The following is a 20,029-nucleotide window of genomic DNA, read 5'->3' on the forward strand; positions in this document are numbered from 1 at the left end:
CCTCCAGATGGGTGATAAGGGCACTGTCTCAGACGACGGTTTGGAGAGTGGAGAGGAAGAGGAGGACCCAGGAGGCAGGGAATGAATCAGCAGGACTTGGGAGTGGGCGTGGAGTGAACCTGACATTGAGAAGGGTTTAAAAACTACATGCCTGGGAGTGGGGCAGGGGTTGTTTGAAGGATTTTGATGCTAGTGGCAGCAATGGGGGAGTTGAGAAGGGTGGTTACTTCAGAGGCAGGGCACAAACCCCGAGTACAGGGTGTGGCATGTTGAGTGTCTGGTGGCCTGGGTAGAAGTCCTATAGCCAGAAGCAGACTGTGGGGTGAGGAGAAAAGGAAAAACTTCAGTTCTGCCCTCTCCCATCACCACCCCCAATCTGGAGCAGAGCTCGAGTCTTCAGGAATACCCCTCCTATTAACTCCCCCTCTTGTCCCTTCCCCTCCCTACCCAACCCCAACTGATAGATGATAAGACTCAATTCAAGTTCCTTTTCTTGCCTTCTCTCAAACCCAGCCTGATTCTCACCGGGGTTCCTAGGCAATTAAGGAATCCTACCTCATGCCCACCTGAGTGCCTCCTTTATCCCTAGCTTCCTAGGAGCCAGCAGTGTCAAGGCTCAATTTGAGAAAAATTGCATATCCCTGCCCCACCTGGCAGGGCCTGGAGGTCCTCCAGTAAAAACCCGTGCGCTGTTGAACTTCCTGTTTGGTTAGGTATTATTTTGATTTTCAGTAACTTTTACAAACTTTGAATAAATCAGCAAATCTTTACTGAGCGCCCATTAGATGCCAAGCACTGTTCTAGGTATGCAGTGCAAGCAAAGTCGGGTTGGATTTTTCAATTGAAAATCTGTGTTTGGGGTAAATGTTAAGTGTTAAGCTTAAAATGTTATGCAAACGTGAAATGAACCTAGATTTGCTGGGGGAAAAAACTTGATAGACTAGCTACGGAAATAACTTTCAGCACATCTTTCGGGGAAAAGAAGCCACAGTCCTGCAGCTTTAGTCCTGGGCAAACGCTGAAGTGTCTTGAAGGTGTTAATTATGGAGAAACATGAAAACCTCTCAGCATTCTGTAATCAAAAGGGTCAGAGGTGGGAAGAAGGGCTTGGAGGAGATAATTTGCTGCTCTGTTCACAGCATGAGAAGGAGGGAGTAAAATGTGGGCCGTGTTTGATGGCAAGAAAGTGCTTGCGAAGGAGAAAAGGAGAATCATTTGGCCAAGACAGCCTCTTGGTCCCCTCCCCTCACCAGTAGCTTGAAATTCACCTGTCTGCTCTCCAACATGATGTCTTGCTCCACACACCTGCACCCTCTGTGAGAGTGGTGACAGTCGTCACTTTTCGAAGAAACCTGTAATTGAGCAGTAGTCTGAGTAACTTGAGCAAACATCCTTGTGGTGGGGTCGAGACTGGTACTTCCTGGCTGCCACGTCTCCAGAGGTGAGCAGCTCGGCTGATAAACAGAAAGAAACTTTGTTACAAAGAGGCCACCTGGCCAGCAAGGGCGTGTTCTGGGTGGCTGACCCTGGCTTTCACGAAAGCTGAAACTTTGCCTGGAACTTCCAATTTCAACATCTTTAAAGCACTTGTAGTCCTGGGCGAGATTTGGGGGAGGGCAAGTGCTGGGTAGGGGAGGAAGGTGTCTAAAAGTAGAGTGTGCCAGGGCGTGGGGCTCAGGAGAACAGCCCTGCCCCAGGCTCAGGAGTGCCAAACCCAGCCCCCAGACTCCCCAGGTGATTTCCAAGGGGGAGGCAAGAGCAGGGTCCCGGGAGTTGGGACACCGGCGGTGTCTGCTCCTAGAAGCCAGGAGCTGTGTGACGCTAGGGAAGTCACTAACCACTCTGGCCTTACCTGTAAAATGAGGATGCTGGTCTATCAAGTTTTTTCCCCCAGCAAATCTAGGTTCATTTCATGATTGGATAATATTTTAAGCTTAAACATTTAACCCAAACACAAGACATACCAGGTCAAAGTGGCACGCTGATGTGGAACAGCAGAATATCATGTAACTCAAATGCTTGTTGTAGTAAGTGCATTCAAAACATCATGTAGTGGAGGGTGGCCCTGTGGCCTAGTGGTTAAGTTTGGCGTGCTCCGTTTCGGGTTCAGTTCCTGGGTGCGGACCCTACACCAACTCATCGGTGGTTATGCTGTGGTGGCGACCCACATACAAAATAGAGCAAGATTGGCACAGATATTAGCTCACAGCTAATCTTCCTCAGCAAAAAAAAAAAAGAAAGAAAGAAAGAAAGAAAAAAAAAAACATCATGTAGTGAAGCCAGTGCTTACCCTTGTGGCTTTGAACAGGTCACTTTAACCCCTCTGGCCTCATCTCATTTATTTACAAGAGTTTATGGAATATCTATTATGTACAAAACTTGTGCTAGGCTTTGCAAGTGGTAAAAAGGTGAAAACATTGGCTTTCAAATTTCTGTGACTGGACCAAAGTAAGAAAGACATTTTACAATAAGACTTAGTACCTACTTAACGTGTGACAGGTATCCCAAAAGTCTTAGGGCAATTTTACACTTTAATCACATAAGAGGTATGAATTCTACAAACTAACAAAAAAACGTGACTTGAAAATGTAATAATTTAAATTTCTTTCTTTCTTTAGTTTTATGAATTTTTTTTTTTTGTGAGGAAGATCAGCCCTGAGCTAACATCTGCCAATCCTCCTCTTTTTGCTGAGGAAGACTGGCCCTGGGCTAACATCCATGCCCATCTTCCGCTACTCTATATGGGACGCCACCACAGCACGGCTTGACAAGCGGTGCATTGGTGCGCGCCCGGGATCCGAACCGGCAAACCCCGGGCCACTGCAGCGGAGCTCGTGCACTTAACCGCTTGCGCCACTGGGCTGGCCCCAGTTTTATGAATTTTTAATAACAAATTTTTCATTTTCATTTTGTATCAGGAAATGTTTCTAATCTTCAATGGACTGAGACAAACATTAAAATAAGAATGTGTTATTCAAAATCATAAAACTAAATAAAGTAAGAGAAATTTAAATAAAGTTTTCAAATGACGTTCTTTGTAAGTCTGTAGCATTTATACTTCTGAAGTTATTAAAGCTTAACATTGCACTAAGACTTTTGGTACACTCTATATATGTATATATAATAACTGAAATGAAATTTTAACAATACTTACCCATATTACATGTGAGCACTTTGGTATCTTTTTTGTTCTATTCTGATCTTTTTTTTTTTTCCCCCCAAAGCCCCAGTAGATAGTTGTATGTCATAGCTGCACATCCTTCTAGTTGCTGTCTGTGGGATGTGGCCTCAGCATGGCCGGACAAGCGGTGCGTTGGTGTGCGCCCGGAATCCGAACCCCGGGCCGCCAGCAGTGAAGCACGCGCACTTAACCGCTAAGCCACGGGGCCGGCCCTGTTCTATTCTGATCTTTTAAAGAATTTTTTTCATGCTGATTTGCAACACTTTAAATGTATTTCACAATCCTATGGGGGGGTCACAATCCTATGAATCAGCGGTTTGATAGACACTGGGCTGGGTGAGACCTCAGTTCCCTTATACCAGGGAGAGAAGGTAAGTTTGTGTTCTGGCTGGTGGGGCCAGGGAAGCAGGTCCCATTTGGTCAATCTAGGAAAGCTTCCCGGAAGAAGAGGATTTCTGGTGTCATCTCAGTCCTGAAACCAAGATGGGCTGAAGTGTTACAATCCCAAAAGTAGCTGGAGGAAAAAGAGTTGGGAGTGAATGCTCAGGAGCAGCAGGAAGGGAATGAGTGGATGAGAGCTGTGGGCACACTTGCCGGTGGACCGGGAGGCCAGGCTGTGGGAGCCCAAAGGTGAGGGAGCCACTCTGGGGGGAGGATCCCGTGAAGCCCTGCACTTGGCAGAGTACTGCGTACCACAGGGGCTGTTCCTTCACCAAGGTTGGTGGAGGGGTAACCCCCGACCTTGCTAACCACACTTCTGGGCATCATCTCCTACACAGAGAACAGGAATCCTTAACCCTCAAGTCTCGCGGCTTCCATCGGATTACGTGTCTCTTCTAAGGAACTCTCCTGTTGCCCGCATGCTGAGCAAACAAACTGGAGACCGAATCCCTTACTGCCAGGGCTAATCACAGGTGTCTCGTTTCACTTCAGGATGTGGTTAGTACCTTGAGGAACTGCAGGCTCCAGAGAGAAAGCATTAGGCAGCCAGCTTGGACTGAGGGCAGATGCCTGGGAAGGGCTCAATTTAACCCGAAGTCTCTTTCTCCAGCAGAAGCCCTGGTGTTCTGGTGGTTAAGATTCCGTGCTCTCACAGCCACCGCCCAGGGGTTCGTTTCCCAGTCAGGGAACCACACCCATCTGTCGTTTGTCATACTGTGGCAGCTGCGTGTTGCTGTGATGCCACTGGGATTTCGAATACCAGCAGGGTCACCCATGGTGGACAGGTTTCAGCAGAACTTCCAGACTAAGACAAACTAGGAAGAAGAACCAGGCCACCCACCTCCGAAAAAATTGGCCTTGAAAATCCTACAAATAGCATTGAGTGTTGTCTGATAGAGCGCCGGAAGATCAGAGGATGGCGCAAAGTGACCAGGCAGGGTTCTGCTCTGCTGTCCACAGGGGCACTAGGAGTTGGAATTGACTTGATGGCACTAACAACAACTCTTTCTCTAGAGGAAGTAAAAGGAGCAAAGGCGAACCCCACTGCAAGGGACCACGAGGCAATGCCAAAACGAGGGAGTTGGAGTGACCTGGGTGATTCTGAGTGAGTCAGTCAGGGAGGCCTTCCTGGAGGAGGTGAGTCTTGTGCACTTGGCAGCAGCTAGTAACTAAGCTGTTATCACGCCTTTGTTTCTAACTCTGCTTCCTCTTTCTTGCTGGAGTGGGAAGGTAGACAGAAAGTATCAGGGAAGATGCAGCCTGCAGGTTGGTTCAACACTGTTGTGGCAAACACTTCCCCATTCTGCGGGCCCTCTGTTTGTGCTTAGCTGGGGCAGTTCCAGAACTGACAAGGTGTCTAGCTCAAGCAGAACCCCTTGTGCTGGCCCAGCAGAGCTCAACCCCCGGGGCAGGAAAGTGCCTCTCCACCGAATCCCCATTTCCTCGTTGAAGCCTTCTGCAAGCCCACAGGGAGCTCTGCCTTTCTCAACTTGGCACATACTGTCTGTGCTGTTATTACGTTTTAATTTTATTAATTTTTGAATAGGTAATGTAATCAGGGTTCAAAGTACAAAAACAAATTCAGAGAAAGCTCTTTTTCCTGCTCCTGTCCCCTCCCTGGACAGGTGCTCCCTCGACCCAGTGCTACCTGTTCTTCTCCAACTAGATTTTATAATCCCATGGGGAAAGGCATTGTCTCCTACCTTTCTGTGACCCTCTGTGTCCCAGCTGGGGAGAATTGTCCCACCCCATCACCCAAGGGAGTTTTCCTGGCACCACATCCTCCCTCCTCGTCAGCACTGCTGCTGTCTTGGGTCAGACCCCAAGCCCTCTTAACTGGCCATCCAGCTGCCAATCAGATCCATCTCCTAGACGTCCTCCACCGCTGTCATATTACTCTTCCTGTAAGGCTGGGCTCCCCACAAATCCTGTATTGCTCCCCATACCTCAGGTTAAGGGCAAACTCCTTGGCGTGATGACTTGGTTTCAGCCACCTCCCCAGGCCCATCTTCTGCTACTCCCATCAGCCTTCATGCTCCCACCATACCGAACTACTTGTGGTTCTCTGATTGGCCATGCTGTCTCCCACCTCTAGGCCTTTGTCTGTGCTGTTCCCTCTGCCTGAAATGTGCTCACCTCGCCTGGCCAGCTCCTACTTGTGGGTTAGTGCTTAGCCCGAGCTTCTCCCCCTGTGGGACCTCTTCTCAAACATTACCGCCGCCCCCTTACATCCTCTCTCCCTCAGCACCTGAAGGTGCCTCTCTCGTGCTGTCTTCTCACCGGGTGATCTCCGTTTAAAATCTGACTCCCCCAACTGACTGTATGCTCCTTGAAGGCTGGGCTTGCTCATGTCTGTACCTCCCGACCTGGCAGAGTAGCTGGCATAGAGCAGCTATCCAATCAATACTGGCAGAGTGGCCATCTCCCATCTCCCAGACAACACCTAGTACGAAATAGACGCTCAAAGAGATTTCATTTCATTTCATTTTTCATGCTGCTGCTGCTGAATCTGATGTTACACAAGAAAACCACCTGTCTCCCCCCCGCCCAGAGTGAACCCTGCTCCCCCTTGAGATCATGATGCCCACATAGTCCCCAGATCCAAGTGACCCCAGACACCAGGCTTCCCCATGGGCAGCAGTTTGCATGTTTAAATAACAGCATTAAATAGCTCACCTGGAATTACTTTTAAGCAAGACACGTCATGGGGGAATGAGTGTGGCTTTGGCCGAGGACCAGGGGCTTGAGAATAATTGCTGGGAGTCTGAGCAAGGATTTATTCATCATAATAATAGAAATAATTGATACCGTTCATTGAGGGCTTCGTATGTGCCAGGCACTCCGCTGAGTGTTTTACATACATTTTCTCTGATTTAATCCTCACCACAGCCCTGTGAGTTAGGTATTAGTTACCCGCACTTTATAGATGAGGAAATTGAGGCTTAGAGAGATTAAGAAATTTGTCCAAGGGTCACACAGCTGCTAATGATAAAAACTAACACTTTTTGAGAACTTACTGTGTGCAGAGACTGCTAAGCTTTCCCATGAATTGTTTCATGGAACTTAATTCTTCTATCAACCCTAGGGGGTAGGTGCTATTATTACTAGAAGGAGCAGCACCAGGATTTGTGCCCAGGTCTATTGCCACCAATTTCTAGCACTTAACCGGTAAGTCTTATGCTTCCAGAGCTCTCCACAGAAAGTTTTGCAAACATCCATCCTCTGAGCTGTGGGACCACGTGCCTGGGGGTGAAGCAGTCCCAATCCTGCCCAGAAGGAGTTGTCATAGAATCTTAGATTTAAAAGAATTTTTTTTTATTAAATATGGGTAGATACAGAAGAAAATTTATAAAATATGTGAGTGGGTATAAAGAATAAGAGTGCCACCAACAGCCGCCATCCACTTTAAGAGAAAAACACTTTACTTTGAATTCCCTGTGTGTCTCGATTCCCCCAGAAACTTTGGTTTCATCGTTCTTTTAGTTTTCTTCATAGCTTTACCACATATTCATTTTTGTATTCATAAACAATATATTCTTTAGTTTTACGTTTTTAAATTTTCTATAAATAGAATCATAATGTATGTGTCTTTCTGCAACTTGCTTTTTTTGCTCAACATTACATCCGTGCTGTTGCCTGTAGAAGCGGTTCATTCTTGGTCACTGCTGTAGAGTCCTCCTGGGTTGGCTATTTCGCACTGTTTATTCACACTACTGCTGGATGGACATTTGGATTCTTTCTAATTCTTGCCGTTTTAGTCAGTGCTGCTAGAAACATGCTGGTACCTGCCTCCTGGCTCATGTGCTCTGGAGTTTATCTGGGATATAAAACTAGGACTGGATTTGTGGGGTCATAGAGTATGTATGTTTTAAATTTTACTTGATAAGGCCAAATAGTTTTCCAAAGTGGTTATGTCAATTAAATCTCTTCCTGTAGAGTTTCAGTCTCCCGGTTATTCTAGATCCATGAATGTCAGAATCTTAGGTCAGGAAGGAAACACTGAGACCAGGCTCTTCATTTTATGGATGGAGGAAACTTAGGCACAGGAAAGTTAAGTGACTGGGTTAAGGGGATGTCACCATTCAGCCACAGAGTCTGGACTCGAACCCCCAGCCCCCTGACTCCCTCCCCACCCCTGCCTTGGCTCATTTCTGTCTCTCACCCCCTCCCTTCTCAGGCTGAGGCTCCAAGGTGTGGCCACCACGACGTATCGAGTTATTTCCAGGGTCGAGCCCACACGCAGAGCTGACCCAGCCGGGGTCCCCGTTGGTTCCAGAGGATGAGGCTCCTCCGCAGACGCCACATGCCCCTGCGCCTGGCCATGGTGGGCAGTGCCTTTGTGTTCTTCCTCTTCATCCTGCAGAGGGACGTAAGCAGCAGGGAACAGGCCACAGAGACACCATGGCTGAAGTCCTTGGTCAGTCAGAAGGATCACGTCCTGGACCTCATGCTGGGGGCTGTGAACAACCTTAGGGATTCGATGCCCAAGCTCCAGATCAGGGCTCCGGAGCCCCAGGAGACACAGGTCTCCACAAACCGGTCCTGCCTCCCCGGGTTCTATGCTCCAGCTGAGCTGAAGCCCTTCTGGGAACGGCCACCACAGGACCCCAACAGCCCCGGGGCAGACGGAAAAGCATTTCAGAAGAGCGAGTGGACCCCCCTGGAGACTCAGGAAAAGGAAGAGGGCTATAAGAAGCACTGCTTCAATGCCTTTGCCAGTGACCGGATCTCACTGCAGAGGGCCCTGGGGCCAGACACTCGACCCCCTGAGTAAGTAGCACCCAGAGTCCTGTGGTGAAGCCAGGGCTCTTGCCAATGGTGTGGCTGGTATGGCCATGGGCCAAGTGCCAGGTAAAGAGCTGAGGGGATTTTAGAACATGGGCAAGGATTTCCTGTAAGCCTTCACTTCTTCTCCTGACCAGCTACCCTTATCCCAGGAGTGGGGTTCAGGAGTATTACGGTCAGGCCAGAGGCCCAGGGAGACCTGTAGGGGCGAAACGCAATTATGAAAGTGACAGGATACAGAAGGAGGAGCTCAGGGCCTAGGGCCAGGACCTGGCACAGGAGCAACCGGGAGGGACTGATTCCAGGCCACAGTTTCGGCGGCCGTGCCCTCTGCTGAGGCCTGCCCCACAGACCGTGGGACTCTGCTGCTGAGCTGTTGGGAAAGGGACGTGTCCTGAGGCCAACTCTGGTGGTCAGGACTACCACCTCCTCCTGGTTCCCTTCAGTGAGGAATTCATTCCAACCTCGATTTGAAGCTGTTTATCCTCTCAATCCCAGGCAGCAAACCAGCACTCAGGTCTCTGAGCTGTGGCCACTCAACTCTAACTCAGCCGTGCTGTGTTCACATTGTCCCCAAGTTAAAGATTGTGTGTCTTCCTCATTTGGACTTTATCTTTTCCAACTCAATAGTTATAACCTTTTTGGCCTTTTCTCACATGGCAGTCCTTAGCCCCAAATTCATGATTCTCTAGGGCTGTGAACCTGGGGTTCCTCAGACTTGGACCGAGTATAAGTGTCCTGGAATGTGGAGCCACTTGGAGTTGTCGGGAGCTCCTCAGCAGGGAAGGGTGTCGGGCGTGAGGAGGGCCAGTGGGGGAAGTTCCGGAGCCTCCTCTGGGTCCATGAGAAATGTCTGACCAGCAGAGGGGGTTAGCAAAGGAGGTTAGGCCGCATGCTCCCTTGAGATCCAGTATTCACACGTTCCACCCCCACCGGAGACAGCGTCAAGAGGCTGGCAGTGTGGCCAAGTGCACAGAGCAGTTGGAGTGGATGAGGAGAGAGAAAAGTCACAGGAGATTGTTTGTGATGATAGTATCAGATGACAGGGAATTAATGAGGAAATGGGTTAGAGAGGAACCGTGAACTGTAAAGAGAAGAGCCTTTCCTCTCAGTGAGTATGGAAATTGTAGTCACTTTCCTCAGATGTCAAATCTGCCCTTTATTACCCACCCCTCGGGGACCTCTGGATCCAATGACACTTTATGCAGTATACGTATTACTGAGGAGGAGAGAGTCAGCCCTGGGAACTCCTAGAGCAGTTGAGAGAAGTGAGAGGTCAGCAGGGAGGAGCCCTCAGCAGCACAATGGGGGCACGGAGCCAGCTCTGGGGGAGGTGGCCTTTTTAGTGGGTTGGCTAGGACCTGTGCAGAGGCTCAGAGAAGGTGGCAAATACAGCATAAGCTGGGCACAGGGAGCAGCTATTCTCAACCGCAACAGAGAATGTAGGCTGGTGGTTCCAAGGAGCAGAGGATGGTTATGGGAATCTGTGGACAGAGTCCTCCCCACCCCCCGGACTCCCAGGGACCTGGATAGCTGTATCCATACTTTCATCCTTCCAGATGTGTCGACCAGAAGTTCCGGCGCTGCCCCCCACTGCCCACCACCAGCGTCATCATTGTGTTCCACAACGAGGCCTGGTCCACGCTGCTGCGGACAGTGTACAGTGTCCTACACACCACTCCTGCCATCCTGCTGAGGGAGATCATTCTGGTGGATGATGCCAGCACTGAGGGTGAGGCTGGCGGGGGCCCTGAGGAGGGGGCTGGCGTGCCCCCTGGTACTCTGGGAAGGAGGACAGATTCTCTCGAGGGAGTAGGCGCCCTCCCCGCCTGTTGCCTGGCATCACAGCTCATCATAAATGCCGGGAGCAGGGACAAGGCAGGTGAGGGATGGGAAAGTAGGGGACAAGTGGGTCACATTCCTAGAGCCTGGACTTCATTCCCATTTCACCCAAAGAGCTCCAAAAGCTTTGCACTTCTGGCTTCTAAGACTTCATTAGAGCTGCCAAGCCCAACCCCAAGTCAGAAATGCTTGGAGAGGTCAGGGCAGAGGGTAGGAATGAGCCTTCCCTCTGTGTCCCACCTGCTAGATCACACTTCTGCTCTTGAAGATTCCATCCGCCTCAGAAGCCCTTTTTGCTCTCTTTGTTAATAGTCAAGCGAGGTTGCTCCCCAGACTTCTACCCTTCAAAGCAATTCCACAAACATCTACTGAGTACTCGGTGCCTGGCACTGACTCAGGCATAAGAGATACCGTGACAAATGACAAATGAGACAGATCTTGCCCTGAAAAGGCTAACAACCCTCCTAGGTCAGATGGCCGCTTACACCACCAGCCACAGCGGTGTGGCCCATAACACACCACAGACTTGAGAGTCCGACACCCAGGAATTCAGATCCCAGCTCTAACTCTTCCTAGCTCTGTGACCTTGAGCAAGACACGTAGACTCTCTGAACCTCAGCTTCCTCTTCTAAAAATGAAGACAATTGACTCCCTCACGTAGTGGGCGAGGGATCTGAGACAGGTGATAAAGGCAATAATTCACGTGCTGTAGAGTACTTAGCATCGAGTAAGAGCTCCGTAAGCATTAGTTTCATTGTATTCTTTGTAGGGGAACAATGCGCTATGGCAGTACGTACCCAGGAGGTGTTATTTCTGCATGGCATGGTGGGGGCAGTCCACAGTGGAGGTCAGATTGGAGCTGGGCCTTAAAGCATGAGTGTTTAGGGAAAGCAGAGGCATTGGAGGGCATTCTTGGAAGAGAGAGTGGCATAAACACAGTCCTAGAGATATAGGTGTGTTTGTGAAAAATTGAGAGGTTGATGTGGCTGAAGCTTCAGTTTGTGGTAGGAAAGATGTTGAATTGGGGGCTGGCCCGATGGCATAGTGGTTAAGTTTGCACCCTCTGCTTCAATGGCCTGTGGTTCACAGGTTCAGATCCCGGGTATGGACCTACACATCGCTCATCAAGCTACGCTGTGGCAGCGTCCCACATACAAAATAGAGGAAGATTGGCACAGATGTTAGCTCAAGGCTAATCTTCCTCACCAAACAAACAAAGAAAAAATGTTGAACTGAAATTCATTCCATGCTCAAAGTATTTATTTGGGGAAAAAATGAGGCATCATTAGAGGTACTTAAGCTGGAGAGTGACCATGTCTCAAAAGGATGGCAATTGTGGGGGAGGCTAATTGTCAGGAACAATTGAAGCAGAGGACCCCATTCCAGAGAGGAAGTTCTTATAATCACTTGAGAGTAGGATGATGGGGCCAGAACTAGGAAAGGGACTGTGGGATGGATGCATTGTTAGACCAGGAGTCTCCAGGAGCTGAGCCCTCCTCCCAGGGGGCACGTGGTATCTGGGCTCTCCCAGGTTGGCCTCCTGTGCCCATGCTCCCATATCGAGGGCAGGAACTGTGGGGCCACTGAGTAGAGCTGCTGCCTCTCCTGACCTTCCCCCAGCCTCCCTGCTCCCTCTGGGTGAGGGGTGATGCTACAAAGAGGACTAGGGCTGGGGAAGGCCGTGGAAGGAGGAGCTGAGTCGGAGCACTGTTGAGTCCTTTTCTTCAGGGAGCTCACCTTTCCTCAGGGAGGACAGACAGACACCTGGCAGCACTTCCAAAGCAAAGGCAGACAAGTGTCAGGATGCAGTGAAAGGGTCTGGGGGACAAGGAGCACAGAGATTAGACTTCTGGAAGGGGAGGGGCAGAGAATGTGGCAGAGATGGGAGGGGCTAGGAGTGGCCTCCAGGGAATCTCATTAGCAATGAAATGGTTGTATGGAATGGGAGCAAGTGCGTTTGCTGCCCTTCCTCTCAAACTTGTCTGCCCCTGGCCCTATGCTGCCCAACCCTCAGAAGCTTCTTCCCTTGACTCGCATATGGTGGAAGTTCTAAACTGTTTCAACTTGTCACCCAGAATTTTGTGAGTCCATAAGGTATAAGTGCCTAGTTGGGCAACTCCTCTGAGCAGGCTAGACAAGTGACAATTGCCAGACTGGCACAGGCAGCATCTAAAGGGCACAGCAGCCTCTTCCTAGTAGGGTGATCCTTGTCGGAGCTCCCGTAGCCCCTCAGAAGGGCCGGCCCTAGCAGGCCACAGACATGTGTTCCCCTTCTCTTTAGTTGTCTCTCCCTTGTTGCTCTGGGCTCTCCTAGGGCCAATTCCAGCATCTCGGAATCACCTGCGTGAAAAACCTGAACCAGTCATTCTTATTTTTCTGGGTCTTGGCCTCCTTTGAGAATCTGTTAAAAGCTATGCCCCTCACCCTAGAATCGTGCACAACTGCCACACCAGGGTGCACACACCCGCATTTTTGCATGTAATTCCAGGGAATTTGTGGACCCTAGGATAAACAACCTCACCTTGAGGGTTTTCGGACTCTCGAGATACTTTCAGCAATGTCCAGTTCAGTGCAGAAAGGGAAAAACTCAGATCCATGGTCAGAAATCCCTGCTGTCCACAGCAGGATAAAATTTCCCACACGTTTGGCGGTTTGATCAGATTAACTGGCTCTTGTTACACACACACAAACGAGGGCTGTGTCTTTGCTGAAATACCGTGCCCCTGCTCTCCGTGCTCCTAATCTGGGCGCCTGGCAGCACTCTCTGACCACGAAGTATATGGGAGTTTGATACTGGGGTTGGGGGAAGAGACCCAGTGCCAGGCTGGGGAACTTTTTCTTTCCCACCTCGGAGTCCGAACCCCAGACACAGATTTCACTCCTGCATGGCCAGTTCAGCAGGCAGGTCCACTCCTGGTCTGGCAGGCTCCACAAACTTCTGAAAACTGGGCCCCCGGGCCCATCAGCCTACTGTGCCCCAAACAAGGCATCCCTGTGTCGAAAGCCCTGCCCTGCCCCTGGGGGAGGCTGAGGAGGAGAGAATCTAGGCCTTGCTCCTGTGGGAATTTGCTAGGTGGGTGGGAAGAAATCAGACACGTACCAGGACCCCAAGAGTCAAGAAGTGAACAGGACCCTCAGTGAGCAAGTTGCTCATGGAAGGAGAGGGAGCAGGGAGGTGGGGTTGGCCAGGGAGCAGGTTCTGTAGGAGGAAGATAGAGGGATCAGGCAAAGGAAAGAAGATAAGGGGCAGCCCTGAACTCAGAAAGCCCAGGGAGGAGACATTGGGGAACACTCTGGGTTAGCCCATGATTTCTCCCACTTCCGTCTCCCCTTGTGGGTCAGAACTGAAGTGAGTGGCAGTTCCTCTCGTGGCCTCCTGAGCTCCTAAGAGGTACCAGTAACGCAAGTAAGGAATTGTCCAAAGCCTCTGATTTTAGTTGAATTACAACTTCCAGTATCTATTCCATTGGGAAAAGTTGCTATATCACCTCTCTTAACTCTGTACTTGTTTTACAATATAGTAAAAGGTCTCTATAGTAACTCTATGTCCTGGATTTTCTGGGAAAGTTTCCATTTCAATATTTTCTTCCACATAAAAAATTTTACTCTTCTCATATGTCAGTTTCACCTGCCAGTCCACTCCTTACACCTAGAAATGGAAAGTGGCCGACAATGGGTCTTGATTTAGGTTTGAAAATAACGGCCCAGTGTCCAAATGTCCTATCTGGGCAGATAGATTGTAGAATACTCCCAAAGGCATTACACTTGTTTATTTCTCCTTTTATCCTTCCAAAGGGATTAACCAAGAAAAATTTCCCCATTGCAGTTAGAGCCAAGGCTGGATAGAATATAGATGGGCATGAAAGTAGAATAAAAACAAACAAAGCAGGAAAAATTAGAGAGGAATCCCTCCCTACAAGAAAGACTTTCTGCTTTTCTTTTCTAGATTTTTCAGAAGCCAAGGAAGTGGGAGACAGTCCGTAAGAAAAGAGTAACTAAAGGCAGGAGTTCACTAATTTGTTTAATAAGTATTTGTTAGTTACCGACTCATACCCAGGCCCTGGGGGTACAACAGTGAACTGGCTGGGCAAGGTCTCTGTCTTCTTGGAGCTTACTTTTTTAATGGGAAAGACAGAAAATAGTAAATAATTTCAGATAATAATGTGTTATGAAGAAATTAGAGGAAAAAAAGAATGCAGGTGCTGGGCTGGTGAGTAATTAGGCAGCTCTTTTAGTCAGAGTGGCCAGGAAAGGCTCCTCGGAGTGTTCCCCGCAAAGAGAACAGCAAGTGCAAAGGCCCTGAGGCTTAGCATGTTAATGGGGCAGAAATAAGGCCAGCGTGGCTGAAGACAAGTGAGCTAGGAAGCAGAAAGAGCACTGGTACAAAGTGAGTTTAGAAAAGGTGAACAGGGGGCCGGCCCCGTGGCGCAAGTGGTTAAGTGTGTGCGCTCTGCTGCAGCAGCCCAGGGTTCGCCGGTTCGGATCCCGGGCGCACACCGACGCACCGCTTGGCAAGCCATGCTGTGGCGGCATCCCATATAAAGTGGAGGAAGATGGGCACGGATGTTAGCCCAGGGCCAGTCTTCCTCAGCAAAAAGAGGAGGGTTGGCAGATGTTAGCTCAGGGCCAACCTTCCTCACAAAAAAAAAAAAAAAAAGAAAAAGAAAAGGTGAACAGGGGCTGGCCCCGTGGCATAGCAGTTAAGTGCACGCGCTCCACTGCTGGCGGTCCAGGTTCGAATCCCGAGCACGCACCCATGCACCGCTTGTCAGGCCATGCTGTGGCGGCGTCCCACATAAAGTGGAGGAAGATGGGCACAGATGTTAGCGCAGGGCCAGTCTTCTTCAGCAAAAAGAGGAGGATTGGCACGGATGTTAGCTCAGGGCCGATCTTCCTCACAAAAAAAAAAAAAGAAAAAAGGTGAACAGAACTGAATCACAAGACCTTTGTAAGCCATGGTCAGTGTTTGGATTTTTCATGTGTGTGTAGTAAAATATACATAACACGAAATTTACCATCATAACCATTTTTAAGTGTGCCATTCAATAGCATTAAATACATTCACATTGTTGTGAAACCGTCATCACCGTCCATCTCCAGAACTCTTTCATCTTCCCAGACTGAAACTCTGTACCCATTAAACACTAACTCCCTGTTCCTCCCTCCCCCAGGCTCTGGCAACCACCATTCTCTTTTCTGTCTCTATGAATTTGACTACTCTAGGGACCTCATATAAGTGGAATCATACAGTATTTGTCCTTTTGTGCCTGGCTTATTTCACTTAACATAATGACTTCAAGGTTCATCCATGATGTAGCATGTGTCAGAATTTCCTTCCTTTTTAAGGCTGAATATTTCGTTGTTTGTATATACCACTTTTGTTTATCCGTTCGTCTGCCCGTGGACGTTTGGATTGTTTCCACATTTTTGGCTATTGTGAATGATGCTGCTGTCGACGTTGGTATACACTTTCAGTTCTTTTGGATACACACCCAGGAGTGGGATTGCTGGATTACGTGGTAATTCTATGTTTAAATTTTTGAGGAGCCACCATACTGTCTGGATTTGTTTTCAAGTGCAATTTTAAACCACCATCATGACATGATCTGATTTATAGTTTTAAGAGCTGACTCTGCCACTCACTGTGGCTGCTCTGTCAAGAATAGATTGGGGGCCGGCCCCGTGGCTTAGCGGTTAGGTGCGCGCGCTCCGCTGCTGGCGGCCCGGGTTCGGATCCCGGGTGCGCACCGACGCACCGGTTCTCCGGCCATGCTGAGGCTGCGTCCCACATACAGCAACTAGAAGGATGTGCAACTGTGACGTACAACTATCTACTGGGGCTTTGGGGGAAATTAAATAAATAAATAAAATTAAAAAAAAAAAGAATAGATTGGGAAGAGTGGTGTAGAGGCCGGGAGACCAGCAAAGACATTATTGCTGGGGTGACCATGGGGACGGAGAGTGAACTGGCAGTACTTGGTGATGGGCTGAGTGTGGAGGGTGAGAAAAGGGAGAACGCAGCGCGAGGCTGAGGTTAGAGCAGTGGGAGGCGTGCTGGTACTGAGTACTGACACGGGGGAGCCTGGGGGCAGGTTGGGAGGAAATCCGGAGTCCAGCTTCAGGCACATCAGGTTTGCGGTTCTGTGAGACATCCTGGTGAAGATGGCAAGGCCAGGAGAAGGGGCCTAGGAGCCATCTGCGTATAGATGGTGTTTCAAAGCATGGGACTGAGTAAGGCGTGTGTGTTGGAGGTCACAGGAGCCTTGTAGACACCAGTCATGAGGAATGAAGCTGGGTCGAGGTGGTGGGGTGTTGAACGTAAATTAGGAGGCTGCTGTCTGGGGGACGTAAGAGAATATGAATGGGCTCTTCAGTGTCTCCACGCTCAGCCCTGCTCTACTCAGCTCTGGGGCACATGTCCAGTGGGTCCAGGGGTGTGACGGGAAGACCGTCAGGAGGGGCATTACTTATGGGAGTTGTCTCACTCCCCTTGAAGAGCCTGAGGCCTGTGCTCGGAATGCCCAGGTCCAGGCTAGCCACCTGCGACTGGCCAGAAGGCATGTGGAGAAGGGCTCTGTGGAGCTCAGGCCCCCTGAGGCTCACAGCTCAGTGCTTACCACAAAACCCACTTCCTATGATGTTTGTCCCTGGGTTATCTCCGACACCGTGAACTTCCTGTGAGCACAGTTAAGCGAGTTCTCAGGGGAAACATCAGCCATGCTGAAAGTGAGGCTCCTGGTTGGGTTCCTCCCTCCGTCCTGTTAGAGCCAGCACTTGGGGCTGCTGTGGGATCACTAGTCAGGAGCTCCTTGGGGGCAGGACTCAGACCAGGCCCCTCCTTGCCCAGGATCGTGTCTGGGCCCTGGGCAGTGTGTTAGCAGGTGTTTGCTGAGTGAGTGGAGGCCTAAAGCTGCAAATGAGGATAATTTTGACTCAAACGTTGGGGACGACTCCCTATTTCATAGCGTTTTTAACCTTCATGGAGAAGATTAAATAAGAAAGTCAATGTGAACGCACCTAGTTCAATGACTGGCACACAGTAGGTGCTCAGGTATTTGGGCAAAGTGTGTGTGTGTGTGTGCGAGAGAAAGAGATCAATCGCACCCCCACAAAATTGATTTCAGGCCCCAGTTTGTAGAACACTGCGTTCAGAGCAAGGCCTGAGCGCTGGGCTGATCCCAGGGCCCAAGAGAAAGGACACACTCATCCGTCACACCTGCCCACCACCTTCACCTCTGAAACTACAGGCAGTTCCATTCTGCACAGTCTGGAACAGAACAGTGGCACAGATAAACCAAAATAGCAGTTAATAAAAGATAGGTGAGATGTGGGATATGTTTCAAGATGGAGTGCTTCAGAAGAGAGCTATTTTTGATGCTCTGAGGACTTCAGACTGAATAACCAGGCCATGTAGTAAGCCCTCACTCAGAAGGAGCTGGAGATCTCAGCAGAGACACCCATGCCTTCAAAGTGCTTTCCCCACGCACCCATCCCGGAATTCAGGATGGTTGCCCCTCCTGCGGGCTCCCCCAGCCCTGCACTACCTCTGTCAGGTCCCTGATCACCTGCCCTGCAATCGCCCGTTCCCTGAGCGGCTGGCTCACCGTTGTGCCTGGCCCACCGTTGTGCCTGGCCCAGGGCAGGCTCATGGTACATGTTTTTTAAATTTAATTAAAAAACTGCTCAGCATCTTTTCATCTTCTTAAAGAATTCCACGTGCAGAGGAGGTAATAAAGAGGATTAGAGTAAGATTTCTTGCTGCTGATCCGGCAAGCTAGAAATCAACGTTTGTGTGTGCTCTGCCTGTCCAACTTATTCTGAAGAGCTGGGAGGCAGGGCATCAGACACGGAGAAGTGATGCCCACAACCATCAGGTGTGGAAAAGAAGGGAGGCTGGCATCACAGCTCTGAAAGATGGTGGCTGAGAGGGTGCAGAGACCAAGAGAGGCATCTGAGAGCCTTCATCAGAAGTTTATACTTGATTTGAGACCAAAGAAACACAACTCTGAGGTCCTGTGTCGGACATTAGAGCAGGTGCCTAAGTAAACAGGCACAGAATGGGCACCGCAGAGCCAGTGTCCTGGCAAGGTGGTCCTCGGGTGCAGGGCATGCCTGGCCACACGGGGGACTTCCTCCTTCCACCCCCTTCCCCACCTTTGGCCTCTCTGGAACTGCTGAGTGCAGTAGGTATGGGAGGGTTAAAATTAAGGCCTGCTGGAGGCCTGAGAGTGCCAGGGTTTGGTGCCCACAGGGGATTAGGTTTGCAACAAAGTGGCCAGCTGGCAACAATGACACTGTCCCTTCCAGAATACTTAAAGGAGCAACTGGAGCAGTACGTGAAGCAGCTGCAGGTGGTGAGGGTGGTGCGGCAGGAGGAGCGGAAGGGGCTGATCACCGCCCGACTGCTGGGAGCCAGCGTGGCCCAAGCAGAGGTGCTCACCTTCCTGGACGCCCACTGTGAGTACGGGAGTGCCTGCCTGGCACCAGGAGGCCTGCATGTGGTCTGGTCCCGCCCTTCCTGGCAGAATGGAGAGCTGGGACCGCGACATCACTTCCTGCTCTGCTGTCCCAGGAGTGGAGGCTTGGGACTTGCTCCAGCCTCTTCTACCCCTTTCTCACCCCAGTCCCAAGGAAGTCTTATCAGGAGGCACACACAGCCCTAAAACAATTGGTGACCCCACAATTGCTGGGAGCGTGCTCTGGACCCCAGACACTCCTCTTGCCCTCCCTCCCCCAATCTGGACCTCATTCTGAGCTCGGCCGCTCAGAGAGGCCTGCTATTACCACTGGGAACTGGTTTGTATGGAGCTTTCCTATAGGGCCACATGGAACCAGGAAGGCCTCCCTCTTGCCCCAAACCGAAACCCCTCCCCACTGTTGTCAGAAAAAAAAAAATCATTCCCTAAAATAAGTAGTAGATATTGGGAAAAGCTCTAGACTTGGAGTCAGAAGACTGGGGTTTTCGTTCTGGCTCTGCCGCTGACCGATCCTCAGTTTTCTCATTTGTAAAGTGGGAATGAAGATACCAACCTTACTCACCAGCAGAATTATTACTCTGAGGGCCATATATAGTAATATATGCAGTTCATTGAAAATCTCAAAGGGCTAGACAAATGAAAGGGAATATTATTCTACAACTGGAGCTGAAGCTTGAGATGCAGAAACCCCTGGCAGAGGGGCACCCCCTTCTGAAATCCACACTTGGTGTGGAGGGCTGTTTTAGTGCATAGGCTGGAGACGCCCATCCAGGGTCTTCCCTGTGCTTTTGGATCATTGGAGTTGACCGTGTTACTCCCCTGAGACCTCCATTCTCCCCTCGAAGGCTGCCTCCATCTATGGTGGTGCTGATGGGGGGAGGTAGGAGGGCTTCAGGAGATCCCGCTATGCTCTCTACAGCTATGGAACTCACCTGTGTTTCTCTGCCTGTAACTAGGGAGTGGGGGAGGGTTCTCTTGTCCTCCTGGGTCTCCCCCCTGGCGTGGGGCCTGGGCTTAGCTGTGTGCCGGACCCTGACTGCTGTCTCCCGATCTGGGCCTGCAGGTGAATGCTTCCATGGCTGGCTGGAGCCCCTTCTGGCTCGCATAGCTGAGGAAAAGACAGCGGTGGTGAGCCCGGACATCGTCACCATCGACCTTAACACTTTTGAGTTCTCCAAGCCCGTCCAGAGGGGCAGAGTCCATAGCCGTGGCAACTTTGACTGGAGCCTGACCTTTGGCTGGGAAACTCTACCTGCACATGAGAAGCAGAGGCGCAAGGATGAGACCTACCCCATCAAGTAAG

The 20,029-nt window shown here is 50.2% G+C and overlaps 1 protein-coding gene across 3 annotated transcripts in view; it reads left to right on the plus strand.

Moving 5' to 3' along the window:
- Nucleotides 1-20,029, plus strand: part of GALNT6 (polypeptide N-acetylgalactosaminyltransferase 6) — a 74,404-nt gene that overhangs the window by 43,161 nt on the left and 11,214 nt on the right. For 2 of the 3 annotated variants that reach the window (XM_058558239.1, XM_058558238.1), the window contains exons 2-7: nucleotides 4,637-4,759; nucleotides 6,708-6,790; nucleotides 7,800-8,392; nucleotides 9,967-10,139; nucleotides 18,557-18,706; nucleotides 19,790-20,024. In XM_058558239.1, the coding sequence (XP_058414222.1) occupies nucleotides 7,902-8,392; nucleotides 9,967-10,139; nucleotides 18,557-18,706; nucleotides 19,790-20,024 (1,049 nt within the window). In that variant the 5' untranslated portion in view covers nucleotides 4,637-4,759; nucleotides 6,708-6,790; nucleotides 7,800-7,901. The remainder of the gene's footprint in view (nucleotides 1-4,636; nucleotides 4,760-6,707; nucleotides 6,791-7,799; nucleotides 8,393-9,966; nucleotides 10,140-18,556; nucleotides 18,707-19,789; nucleotides 20,025-20,029) is intronic. The other variant, XM_058558241.1, reaches the window with a different exon arrangement.

Source organism: Diceros bicornis, chromosome 17 (assembly GCF_020826845.1).
Source record: "Diceros bicornis minor isolate mBicDic1 chromosome 17, mDicBic1.mat.cur, whole genome shotgun sequence".
Taxonomy (NCBI): domain Eukaryota; kingdom Metazoa; phylum Chordata; class Mammalia; order Perissodactyla; family Rhinocerotidae; genus Diceros; species Diceros bicornis.